The 13,996-nt window shown below is 42.8% G+C and overlaps 1 protein-coding gene across 1 annotated transcript in view; it reads left to right on the top strand.

The window, feature by feature from the left end:
• Positions 1–13,996, top strand: part of kntc1 (kinetochore associated 1) — a 160,274-nt gene that overhangs the window by 8,019 nt on the left and 138,259 nt on the right. The window contains exons 6-13 of the mRNA XM_073065544.1: positions 4,435–4,512; positions 5,316–5,350; positions 5,440–5,550; positions 6,725–6,815; positions 12,207–12,259; positions 12,362–12,474; positions 13,306–13,360; positions 13,577–13,675. Coding sequence (XP_072921645.1) covers positions 4,435–4,512; positions 5,316–5,350; positions 5,440–5,550; positions 6,725–6,815; positions 12,207–12,259; positions 12,362–12,474; positions 13,306–13,360; positions 13,577–13,675 — 635 coding nt within the window. The remainder of the gene's footprint in view (positions 1–4,434; positions 4,513–5,315; positions 5,351–5,439; positions 5,551–6,724; positions 6,816–12,206; positions 12,260–12,361; positions 12,475–13,305; positions 13,361–13,576; positions 13,676–13,996) is intronic.

Genomic DNA, 13,996 nt, shown 5'->3' with positions numbered 1-13,996 from the left:
CCACATAGGAGAGTAGTGGGCAAAATTAGAGCACATGGTTTTGGGGGTAGGGTACTAACATGGATAGAATATTGGTTGGCGGACAGGAAACAAAGAGTAGGGATTAACGGGTCCTTTTCAGAATGGCAGGCAGTGACTAGTGGGGTACCGCAATGCTCGGTGCTGGGACCGCAGCTATTTACAATATACATTAATGATTTAGATAAAGGGATTAAAAGTAACATTAGCAAATTTGCAGATGACACAAAGCTGGGTGGCAGTGTGAAATATGAGCAGGATGTTATGAGAATGCAGGGTGACTTGGACAGGTTGGGTGAGTGGGCAGATGCAGTTTATTGTGGATAAATGTGAAGTTATCCAGTTTGGTGGCAAGAACAGGATGGCAGATTACTATCTGAATGGTGTCAAGTTAGGAAAAGGGGAAGTACAACGAGATCTAGGTGTCCTTGTTCATCGGTCACTGAAAGTAAGCACGCAGGTGCAGCAGGCAGTGAAGAAAGCTGATGGCATGTTGGCCTTCATAACAAGGGGAGTTGAGTATAGGAGCAAAGAGGTCCTTCTGCAGTTGTACAGGGCCCTGGTGAGACCACACCTGGAGTATTGTGTTTGGTTTTGGTCTCCAAATTTGAGGAGGGACATTCTTGTTATTGAGGGAGTGCAGTGTAGGTTCACAAGGTTGATTCCCAGGATGGTGGGACTGTCATATGTTGAAAGATTGGAGCAATTGTGCTTGTATACACTGGAATTTAGAAGGTTGAGAGGGGATCTGATTGAAACATAAAAGATTATTAAGGGATTGGACACACTAGAGACAAGAAACATGTTCCTGATGTTGGGGGAGTCCAGAACCAGAGGCCACAGTTTAACAATAAGGGGTAGGCCATTTAGAACAGAGTTGAGGAAAAACTTTTTCACCCAGAGAGTTGTGGGTCTATGGAATGCTCTGCCTCAGAAGGCAGTGGAAGCCAATTCTCTGTATGCTTTCAAGAAAGAGATAGAGCTCTTAAAGATAGCGGAGTCAAGGGATACGGAGAGAAGGCAGGAACAGGGTACTGATTGTGGATGATCAGCCATGATCACATTGAATGGTGGTGCTGGCTCAAAGGGCTGAATGGCCTACTCCTGCACCTATTGTCTATTGTCACAGGCTACTGTAGAAGCCAAGTCATTGAGTATATTTAGAGCTGAGGTTGATAGGTTTTTGATTAATCAGGGCATTAAAGGTTATGGGGCGAAGGCAGGAGGTTGGGATTGAGAGGGAAAATAAATCAGGCACGATGGAATGGCAGAGCAGACTTGATGAGCCGAATGGAATAATTCTGCTCCTGTGTCTTGTGGTCTGAAACACTGAGACTTCCTTACTGAAGCAGAAAGTTCTAATTTAAACTGATTTTGGCTATGTTGTTGATGTGGAGTTCAGCCAATCCTTTCGTCTTCCTCAACTTAAGATTCGAAGTCACTACCTTTTCCCATGTAGATTCTACAGGAATTTACTTTTACTGCCTGTTGTCTTTTGATTAGGTACAGTAGTAATTTACTTCCCTCAATACTTGGTGAATCATTGCTCTGTGCCGTTTGGTATAGTTGGTGCTCATAACTGGACACAGTACTCCACCTGCAGACTAATTGAAGCAATGTGCAGGTTCAGCTTTAGTTTTGTATTTTATATCTTTAGATATAAACCAAGCTATAGCAAATATCTGTCTGTGCACATCAAGACTCCTTTATTCACAGCTTTAAAATCTTAACATTAAAGGTATATTTACTTTCCTATTGTTACTTAATACATTATTTCATAGTCTTTTCTATAATGCTCATTGTATTGACCTTTCTGTGGTTTATTGTAATGCTTAAATTGGAATCATCTGCTGATTTAGTTTTTCCTTTGCTGATCAGTTAGTTAAATCTCGGTAATTTGAACATACAGTAAGTGTAACAATGGTCATTATAAAATGGTAAGGAATAATCTATAAATCATAAAAATTGCAGATGCTGGGCATCTGAATTACAAACACAAAATGCTGTAAACACTCTTAAGTTAGGCAGCATCTGTTGAAAGAGAAATACTTTGGGTCAAATCCCACATCCCAACTCCCATTTCCCAATCAATAAAATGCTTTTTCCATCACCTTGTTAATTCTTGTAAATGTCTATCCATTTGGCCACATTCCATTGAAGTTAATTCACTTTGGCCTTTGTACTTTAGTAAAAGTCCTTTTACAACTCCCAGATGAGATGAATCAATTTACCTGTACAAAGCAGAAAATGGAGGTTGTTGATAATAGTGAGTAATCAGACCAGCATCTATAAAGACTGAAGCTGTCTCCCTGCTTCTCTTTTATCCACAGATGTTGGCTAAATTTCTGAGGTTTCTCTCAAGTTTTTCTATTTTTTTTAATTTAACCTATTTTACATTTAAGATTGGTCAAACTCAACCTCCCATTTAGAACTCTAATGCCTTACTTTGAGTAACCCCTTTTACTTCAAGTGTTTTGAAGACTTCTGCCAGTACCTTGCTAATACCTGGAATGTTAAATGGCTTTCAAGGCTGTCAGCATCAGCGTATCCAAAGTCCTGCCAATATCATAACTTGTATATAATCCTGTTCACTCAGCAGCCACTGGATTGTGTTGACATTGATTCAGATTCAATTTTCATAGAGATCAAAGCCATTTATGGCTTCACATCTTTTCTCCTTTCTTTGCTGTATACGTCTCTAATACAGACTGTATCCAGGTTATGTAAAGAGCCTTGGATTGTTCCTAGGAACAGAAGTTTCCCCATAAGAGAAACATGTATTTTCTACATTAACCCATGTGATAGCACTATATACACTTGCTCCATCGTGGCACCCTCCCCACCATTGAAGATATTTTCAAAAGGTGTGGCCTCAAAAAGATCGCATCATCATTAAAGGCCTTCATCATCCAGGAAATGCCCCCTTCGCTTTATTCTGATCAGAGCGGAACAGGAGTCTGAAGATCCACACTCAGCAATTCAGAAACCACTTCTCTGTTACCAGATTTCTGAACAGTCCATAATACTTTTCCCAATTTCACATTATTTATTTATTTATTTATTTTGAAGTATGTAGTGATTATTAGTTTGAACTGTGTTGCTGCTGCAAAGCAACAAAAATACTTTACGAAACAGTGATAATAAGCCATTTACAAACGAGAAAATCTGCAATTGCTGGAAATCCAAGCAACACACAAAATGCTGGAGGAACTCAGCAGGCCAGGCAGCTTCTATAGAAAAGAGTAAATAGTCGACATTTTGGACCATTCATCAGGACTGTAGAAAAAAATGAGTCAGAGTCAGAAGAGGAGAGGAGGTAGAAACACAAGGTGATAGGTGAAACCTGGAAGGGGAGCAGGGGTGAATTAAAGAACTGGGAAGTTGATTGGCAAAAGAGGTACACAGCTGGAGAAGGGGAAATCTGATGGGAGAGGACAGAAGACCATGGAAAAAAGAAAAGAGGGAGGAACACCAGTGGGAGGCGATGGGCAGGTAAGGAGATAAGATGAGAACAGGAAAAGTGAATGGTGAGGGGGGGTGGTGAGGGCATTACCGGAAGTTTGAGAAATCAGTGTTCATGCCATCAAGTTGGAGGCTACCCAGACAGAATATAAGGTGTTGCTCCTCAAACCCAAGAGTGACCTCATTGTGACATGGACTGACATGACACAATAATAAGCCAAATTCAGATTCTATAATTTCATTTCATTAAATATTCATCCTAACAATTCCTATAATTAAACTAATGATAGGAATATATGCAATATCCAGCCATTAGTGTATACCATGAAACTATTTATTTTTACTAGCTTCAGAAGTACTTTTTTAAAAAAAGTTCTCCCATACATTTGCAAAGTCAGATTTCCATTAGTCAGTTCATTTGTAACTCAGGAAGTCCTTTCATTTTCATGTTTCTACTGTCTGTCACTATCTTTTAACATAATCCATAAATTTGCTTATCAAGATTTTTGCGATCATCTTAAATGTCTTTTTGTCACTTGTAAATTGTTTGCTTGGTACATCTGCTCTGTGCTTCATTGGAATGAATGACAAGGCCTATTTGACAAGGCCCATCTGTAAGCAGTTCTCCTAATGGCTATGTTCAAGTTCAATTTAGATTAAATTTTCCAGCTTGTTTTGTGGCAATTTAAATGTATTATTTTTCTTTTTATGTATTTTGCTTCGTTGTACTTTTTCACAGGCTGAGAGAAGAGTATAACACCTTCAATCTTTTCCTTTTTGTTCTTTTCCATTAAGATTGCTACTTTTGTACATTCAACCTCAGTTTTCAACTGTAACTGATGGTTTTCTCCAGGAATAAGTTGAACATTTTAGTCATCAATTTGTGATAGGAATCTCATCCTTTTCAGTAAAGTTATGGTGCGGTTAAAACTTTAATTTCCCCTGATTTTTTAGGCACCTACTATGTGGTTCTGCTAACCAACAGTGGTTTCTTCTGGGTTTCATGTCTTCAGCTTGCTAGACTTCAGAAAGGTAAGATTTGTATTGCCTTTAATGGTAAATCATTAGGCTGTAAGGGTAGAGTTTAGACAACTTGATGAAGTAAACATATAGCATCTTGTCTTCATCATATGAGCATTGAGTACAATAGCTGGGATGCCATATTACAGCTGTATGAGAAATTGGTAATCCCACACCTAGAATATTGTGCACAGTTCTATTGCTATGTTATAGGATGCTTCTGATTAAGCTAGAGAGGTGCAGAAAAGTTTTATGAGGATATTTCTGGGATAGGAGTGTTTAAGTTACAAGAAGAGACTGGATATGCTAGGACTGTTTTCTCTGAAGTAAAGGAGGCTGAAATTTTAACAAAAGAATTCATGAGGGGCATAGTTAAGTGGATAGTCACAGTTTTCTTCCCATTATAGGGGAGTCTAAAGCAGGAGGGCTAGGTTTAAACTGAGAGGGCAAAGATTTAAAGAGCACCTGAGTGTCACGGGGTATGGGTATATAGGTTGAGCTGTCAGAGGAAGTGGTTGAGGCTGGTACAAATGTTTAAAAGACAATTGGACAAGTTCATAGATAGGAACGGGCCAAACATAAGGCAAATAGGACAAAAGGAACTCTCCTGCTGTAGTTGTTGCTGTTTCCTTTATGTATATCACTTCTTTCTCATTACTGTTGGTGGCTGAGACCCATCTTTAGATTCCAAGTTTCTTATTGAATGGCATCAAACTTCTCGGACTAACCTTTGAAGAATGGTACAGAGAAAGTAATTTAGAGATTTTAAAACTTCAGTACTATTTGTTTCTGATGGTTTTCATTTTATTTTACAGCAATTGAAACAAAGGACTTCAGTACAATAAAAATGGTAAGACTGCTAGATTTTAATGGTTATCTCTTAATACTTCCAGAAATATATTGCAGTTAATTTTAAAATTGTTTTTTTCTCTTCATTAGCTGAAAGAACAAATGAAGATCAGATTTGTGCAGGCTGAAGATAAACACACAGCTGGCTGTAACCATGCAGTGATCGCTGGTTTGCAAAGTAACATTAAACTGCTTGTTGGCGTAAGTGAATTCCTTCTTTTCATTGGGCATTAGTCATTTGACATTTATCTGTAAGAGTGATCTAAATTCTCAGTTTCTGATATAAAATTCCATTTCTTGAAGAAATCAAGATCACTTAAACACTTCAGAATTCAAATCTGAGCCCAGTGTGAAATCATTGACGATTTGAATTTTGGCAGGGGTGAAGGTCTAACTTGTTCTTTCCATTGTGTCTCAGCATTTTTGTTCCATTTACAGAAGGGTGAACTTCCACAGATATAAAGAGTGGATTTTTGTGTCTGAGAAGATTGTCTTGTATGAAGTAGTATATGTTTTTTAATAATAAATTAGAAACACAAAAAAACTTGTGAAAAGTTAGGGACAGTAAACCAGAAATTCCTACATGCATCTTTTTTGGGAAATGAGTGTTTTACTGTTGCATATCAGTTTAATCTGGTGGAAATCCTTGTCAAAATGGTAGGAAATTTGATACCCAACTTTTTGGTGGGATATTTTTATTTGGAAAAATGTCTGTTTTCTGGTATAATGACCAGTTTCACATGACATCAAAATACAGCAACAAGCAGAATTAATTATTGGTGCAAACTTCAACTGATGGTCTGAAAACTGCTTGGAGATTAGAGATATCAATCCTATTTTGCTATCCGCAATTCTGCTATTTAAAGGATCAAAACTTAAACTGCATTCTTTTTCGTCGCTGAAAACTATGATCAAGATTGCAGTCTGGCATTACATTTACATTTCTGGCATTGGGATCATTCTGGGCTGTTCCTGCTGATTTTCGTTTGGCATACCTCAGTTTGCAGCCCGCTGATATGTTAGTAAGGTGACCCAAACTGCATTCATTACTAAGAAGAAATTTCATTTGCTCTTCTGAAACCCAATAGACTGCTCTATGGGCAAACCATGCATTATGATAACTGTTTGATTCTCTACCCCCCCCCCCCCCCACAACTGGCATTAAAAACTACAAAATGGACTGCAGTTACTTGCCTGGACTAAACCTTCCCCTCATCTGTTATCTCTGTTTACAAAGGCATTGACGTGCCAGCATCAGGATATGCATAACATGCAAAGGGCAATTGCATAAAATGTGCAAATAATCTCTGAAGTTTCATTACTTTCCTATTAACAAAAGCTAAACTTTATGGATTTATATACCATTGTGTTTTAGGGTATAGGTGACAGTGTATTATCAACATGGAATGTGAATAACGTCAAGGAACTGGAGGCCAGTAATGTAGTTGATTCATCCATAGTGAAAGGTAAACATAAAATTTAAACATACTGAAGCACTGAAAAGTGTTTATTGTAATAACATTTTGTTAAAATATTTACTGTTTTTATGTGTGTTATTAGCATAACTCCCAATGGTGCCTTAATTATATTTTGTTATCAGAATGAAATGTTCGAGCACATACCTGATGTGTCCTACCTATCCTGTCTGCTTTCATGAATTTTTCTGCTGCCTTGTGACTCATTTGACCAACTACTTATTGATGTTTACTATTCAATACCCCATTAGTGTATCCATCATCCTATGCATAATGCTGCTTTAGTTTTCTGTCAACTTTCACTTAAATGGTAAGATTAAGTACATGCCATGTGTTGAAATTTGAATTAATCTCTGTATAAGAATTGGCTGGTGTGTGTTTGAGTGTATGTGTTTTCTTTTTTTGACAGTATGACTGTACCCATTTCATCCAGATATGTTTTCTTAACTTGAAAAAACCTTTTGCAAATGCATAGGCTATGACCTGACACCACCTCAATTACTTCCTCCTAAGCTCTCTTAACTATATCATCTAACACTGTCCTGCTTTTTTCTCCCACTTTCCCTCCCAATTCAAAACCTCACACTTAAAATCTTTTGCATTAATGAACAGTTCTAAGTCCTGCACAGCAAATTGGGAATGTTTCATCTACCCTGTAGACTCTTCCCTGGTTGTCATTGTATGCAATTTCTCTCTGTACTTGCTGGTAGGGTATGCCTCTTAAAGACCAACATCCTTGTGGAATTTTTGTGCAGCAAAGAGTGCAAATACTGTATTGTTGCAGCCTGCACACATGGGACTCATACCGCCATCGGGAGCCGCGGGCAGACACACGGTTTGCTTGGGGCAGACCTTCCGGGGACAGTCTGTCGTCATGTCCGCCCTGTGGATCGCAGGGACCCATGGGAGGGGAGATTTAAGCGTGCGATTTTTGTTTGGTAGTGTGTTGCATGCGACTACATTGATAACCGGCAACTCGGCAACCAGCCATGAGTCTGAGCAACTCGCACAGCACGGTCTCTCTGAAGCTCTCGACTTTCTGGGCCAGTCAGCCCCACATTTGGTTCGAGCAGGCTGAGGCCCAGTTCAATATCAGAGACATTATAGACAACGCCACGCGGTATTACTATGTGGTCAGCGCGCTCAACCAGGAGAAAGCGGGCCAGATCATCGACTTCCTACGCCAGCCGCCAACGGAGGACAGGTACACTAAGCTTAAGGTGCTCCTGATCCGTACCTTCGGACTCTCCCACCACGAATGGGCCGCGCGGCTCCTACACGTGGATGGCCTGGGCGACCGCACACAATCCGAGCTCATGAATGATATGCTGGCGCTCATGGATGGCCATAAGCCGTGCCTTTTATTCCTTGAGCAAATGCCAGAGGACATTCGCCTCCTCCTCACGAGTGAGGATTTAAGCGACCCACACAGGGTCGCGGCTAAAGCAGATGTCCTTCGGCAGAGCAAGCAACGTGCAGCAGCCTCCATTGGCCTAGCCATGATCGCGCACCCCAAAGCCCAGGCCCTGCAACCGAAGCCGCCAAGACCCACGGGGGGGGGAAAGACGAAAGTTCGGAACGGTGGTGTTTCTATCACCAAAGATGGGGCTCAGGCACGCGCCACTGCTGTCCACCATGTGCTTTTCCAGGAAACGTTGGGGCCAGCCATCGCTAATGGCTACGACGGCTGGCCACCGAGACAGCCTCCTGTACCTCTGGGACCGACACTCCGGATGGCACTTCCTAGTAGACACCAGGACCGAAGTCAATGTACTCTCCCCCTCAAACATGGACACTCGTAATGCAGTCCCAGGCTCCGAACTCACCGCTGCAAATGGCGCCAGTATTCGGACGTACTATCTCACTGCATTTCGGGTCCAGCTGTTTCAGTTGGACTTTCGTGTTGGCAGCAGTGTCACAGCCACTACTAGGGACAGATTTCCCATGAGCCAATTGCCTCCTGGTCAACCTAAAAGGCCGGCGCTTGGTCCACGCCGAGATGTTCCAGACTTTCCAGCTCGGAGAAGCCAAGCTACCGGCCCTCCACCTGGATTCCATGACCCTCTCGGGTAACGAATTTGCCAGGGTGTTGGCAGAATTCTTCTCCATAGTCACCCCGCAGTTCTCCACGGCCGACCCCAAGCATGGCGTGCAGCACCACATCCCCACGCAAGGACCGCCGCTGCACGCCGGAGCTCGTAGGCTTCCACCTGACAAGCTCCACCACGCCAAGGAGTTCCGTAAGATGGAAGAGATGGGAATCATACACCGCTCAGACAGCCCGTGGGCATCCCCACTGCACATGGTGCTCAAGGCCGGAGGAGGATGGAGGCCATGCGGAAACTACAGAAGGCTCAACGACGCCACAACTGCTGACAGATACCAGGTACCCCACATCCAGGACTTCACGGCGAACCTGCACAGAGCGACCATCTTCTCGAAAATCGACCTGGTCAGGGGATACCATCAGATCCCAGTGCACCCTGACAATGTGCCCAAGATGGCCCTCATCACCCCGTTCAACTTGTTCAAATTTCTGAGGATGCCTTTTAAGTCTCAAGAATGCAGCCCAAACTTTCCAAAGGCTCATGGACTCAGTGGGACATGGCCTGGATTTCGTTTTCATTTACTTGGACGATATCCTGGTGGCCAGCAGTTCGCATCAAGAGCATGTGGCACATTTGCGCCAGCTCTGCCAGCGCCTGAACGACCACGGGCTGGCAATCAATCCGGCGAAGTGCCAGTTAGGGCTGATGGAGATCGACTTCTTGGGCCACAGAGTCAACCGACAAGGTCCAGGCCATCCGCCAGTTCCCCAAGCCCAGCATGGTCAAGGGCTTGCAGGAGTTTGTAGGGATGGTCAACTTTTATCATTGATTCGTGCCGGCGGCAGCCCACATCATGAGACCCTTGTTCCGCCTGATGGCCGGCAAGGCCAAAGAAGTGGCATGGGACTCGGAGTCCATGGAGGCGTTCGAGCAGACCAAGGAGGCGCTGGCGAAGGCAGCCCTCCTAGTGCACCCAAGAGTTGATGTACCCACGGCACTCACAGTCAATGCTTCCAACACGGCAGTTGGCGGAGTCCTGGAGCAGCTTGTCAAGGATCAGTGGCGACCACTCGCTTTCTTCAGCCGGCATCTACGGCCACCAAAGGTGAAGTACAGCGCCTTCGACAGAGAGTTGCTTGCACTCTACCTGGCTGTCCGGCATTTTTGGTACTTCCTCAAGGGAAGGGAGTTCACCGTGTATACAGACCACAAGCCCCTCACTTTCACACTGGCCAAGGTATCGGACCCACGATCGGCTCAGCAGCAGAGGCACCTGTCCTTTATTTCAGAATTCACCACGGATGTCCGCCACATTGCAGGGAAGAACGACGTTGTCGCCGACACACTGTCTTGCCCCTGCCTCCACTCAGTAGGCATATCGTCCACAGGAGTAGACTACGCAGCACTGGTGGAAACACAATGGTCGGACACCGAGATCCCAGCTTACTGCATTGCCGTTTCGGGGCTCCAGTGGGAGGACGTTTCCATTGGCCCGGCAGCGGATCGACTCCTGTGTGACGTGTCTACCGGCAAACCCCGACCAGTGGCAAGGAGGTGCTGGGTGTTCGACACGCTGCAGGACCTCCATCCCGGCGTCCATCAAGCTGGTAGCGGATAGATTCGTCTGGCACGGTTTGCGCAAACAGGTCAAGCACTGGGCCAGGACCTGCGTACATTGCCAGACCACAAAAGTCCAGTGGCACATGAAGGCTCCCCTCCAGCAGTTCCAGCCGACGCACAGGAGGTTCCAACACATCCACGTGGACATCGTCGGCCCCCTGCCAGTCTCCCAGGGTGCCAGGTATATCTTTACCATGGTAGACAAGTTCACCAGGTGGCCGGAAGCCATACCGCTTGCAGACACGTCCACTGAGTTCTGCGCCAGGGCGCTCATTGCCAACAGGATCGCCAGGTTCGGCCTCCCAACGGACATCACCTCTGACAGAGGGGCGCAGTTCACATCTGGTTTGTGGACAGCACTGGCGCAGCTCCTGGGCACCCAGCTGCATCACACCACAGCGTACCATCTCCAGTCCAACGGTTTGGTAGAGCGATTCCATCGGCATCTCGTCGGCCCTGATGGCGCGCCTCAGGGGCCCCAACTGGACAGATGTGTTTCCCTGGGTCCTACTGAGCATCTGCACAGCCCCCAAGAAGGACCTGGGCACCTCCTTGGCGGAGTTGGTCTACGGCACCCCCCTGATGGTCCCGGGCGAGTTTGTACCAGAGGCCCGAGATTCGGAAGAAACTCCAGCAACGGTGCTAATGAGGTTGCGGGACAAGGTAGGGACCCTGGCACCGGTCCCGATCTCCAGGCATGGTCCCATGCCATCCTTCACCCCTAAAGCTCCTGAAGACCTCCAAGACTGTGAGTATGTTTTTATTTGCAGGGGCATGCGCAAGTCACCTCTACAGCGGCCGTACGAGGGACCTTTCAAGGTGATCCGGCACAATGGATCCACGTGTGTCGTGGAGGTGGGTGGCTGGGAAGAGACTTTTACAGTGGACTGCCTCAAACCGGCGCACTTAGACATTGAGCAACCAGTGAGGGTACCTGCACCACGCCGGCAAGGCCAGCCACCCAGGCAAGCCACACAGACTCGGGGCTCCACTCCCCCGATGGATGTTTCTGGGAGGGGGTGGTGGGTGGTGTGGCGGCTGCACACATGGGACTCGAACCAGCATCGGGAGCCGCAGGCAGATGAGCGGTCCGCTCGGGGCGGATCCTCCGGGGACAGTCTGATGTGACGTCTGCCCTGCAGGTCGCAGGGACCCATGGAAGGGGAGATTTAAGCGCGTGATCTTGAATCAGTAAAGTCATTCCGAGTTCAGCTCTATCTGCCTCCATGTATTTCTTTAGTAGCGCGTTGTGGGCGACTGCAGTATATCAGATTGTGTGCTTTGCAAAGTGGCACAGACCTATTTTACTGCATAGTACTGGGGAGTACATCCTAATGCATTTAGTATTTTAAAAAACATTCATGGCTGGTTTAGAGATTTATTTGTAGAAAAGGGTTATGAATGTTTGTCTCCCATGTACTGTGCTAATTGTTAATCAAAAATGCATCAATTTCTTGGCACATTTTGCTTCCAATCCAATTCAGATTGAAGTTATCACAGGTGGAAGATTTCAAAGTTTGTAAGAACTAAAATCAAACAGGTGGAAATTGAAAAGTGTTCTCCATAACTAGGAGGATAGTTTTGCAATGATTTATCTTTTTGTGTAGCTTTGTTGGTTGGAACAGGAAAGAAAGGAAGATTTCATGCTAGTTTATAATTCTCCTTCATACTTTTTTGGATAAAATTTGTAACAAATTCTATTTTATAAATTTAGGTGTTAAGAAGTGTCAAATTATTGGGAATACAATATTTATCCTGGACGATAATGTAAGTTTAATTCAATGTATTTTACATTTTGTTTGGTAATATTTAATCTTCCCCTCACCACACTTTTCCTTTAAATTCTAATTTCCTGTTTGTTTGGTTCAGTATTTCCTCAGTACATGGGATGTTTATGCTCTTGTCATGGTCTGGTACTGGCCCTTTGTTGAAATTCAGGATTTTTTGGTGACTGCAGAGTGTGATTCTTCTTCCATTTCCAAGTAAGAAAAATATGCTGTGTAGTAATATAGGCTTCCTTCTGTGATTTTTAGATTTTTCTATTTGTTTAATTAATTAATTTTGTTGCATGGGATATGTTTCTTTTCCTCCAGAGTGTAGCAGATAATTTGAATTATTTGTAGAATCATAAACATCATTTGTTTACTTCTACTGACATAAATCAAACTCCATTTTGCTATGACATTGTAAGAAAATATTTGCTCCTGTTATTGATTCTATAAAGAATTAATTTAGCAAGTTTTGCTGGGAAATTTTAAAGGAGAGTTGAAAAGGACAAGCAGATTAAAAGAAAGTAATATCTTCATGAAACATTACCAAGGCTTTTTTTAAGGAATAGATGATGTAGGTTGTCAATGCTATTGAATCATGCATATTGCTTACAAATCCTGTAAATGTAATTCCAGGCCATTTCCATCATACTTTTTTGGCAAAATGGCATATCTACTGCTTTACTTTGTGCAATTCTGTAAGGTTATGCTGTTTTTTTGTGTGTGTTCATAGTTGTTGTGTTCTGACTCTGGTTATTTGTAAAACTATCCCTCTTCATCATCTTAATATTAGATGCATCATTATCCACGTAGAACACAAGCTCTGGAATTCCTTACTTGTATTCTTTTACTTCCTTCTGCCTTTAAAATCCCACACTTTGACCAAACAAATAGTTATCCCTCTCACTACCTCCTTTGAGCTCATTGCTTTTCCTTGTACTTATAGTGTTTTTTGGGACAAATCTTCAGTGTTAAAGGTGGTGCTATACATGCAAATAGCTATTGTTACTGAATGATTTCTAATTTAAGTGTCATCTTTAATAGGCAAAGCATTGCTAACTTGAAACTTGTGGCTTTGACAGTCCCAGTGAACAATGAGGTAACAGTTTATGTATTTTTCCCAATATTATTAATGGATATTTGTTGCTTTTGTGAAATTTTATTTTTATTGAACATCAACTTTACTCTTCTTGAATTGTTTTCTAGAAAATGTCTCTTCTGAAAGTCATTGTTTTAAACTAGAGCTAATTTCAGTGAAGTTCTTGTATTTTGTACCCAAAACTGAAAACAAATTTGGGTATACAATTATTTACAGATGAGAAATCTCTTGGTGTATTCTTTTCCGACGATGAAACTCCTGTACTCATTGGAAGTGGCAAATGTTTCAGCTCTGGTTCAAACAGATATTGGTCAGGTAAGAGCTGATCATAATATATCCCAAGTGATTGGAAATATTTTTTCACTTTGAAATAAGTCACAAAAGAATGATTGTAAATTACACATGTCAAAGGGCAAGCTTTAGTTTTGTGCCTGCAAATGAATGATTATATAATGAATTTGTTTGCAATTAAATTATTACACACTTGAACTGGAGTTTGCATATCTGCAGTCGGCAATAAACTGCATAAACAGTCAACAATCAATTGCATGAATAGTTACTTTATTATAATTTGTTTATTAACAACATTTTAATAACTGCATTATTTTCAAATAATAAGCCCTAAGTCATGCTACC

The sequence above is a fragment of the Hemitrygon akajei genome, chromosome 14 (genome assembly GCF_048418815.1).
Source record: "Hemitrygon akajei chromosome 14, sHemAka1.3, whole genome shotgun sequence".
Classification (NCBI taxonomy): domain Eukaryota; kingdom Metazoa; phylum Chordata; class Chondrichthyes; order Myliobatiformes; family Dasyatidae; genus Hemitrygon; species Hemitrygon akajei.
Note: the sequence above shows the minus strand (reverse complement) of the source record. Positions and strands in the feature narration are given on the sequence as shown.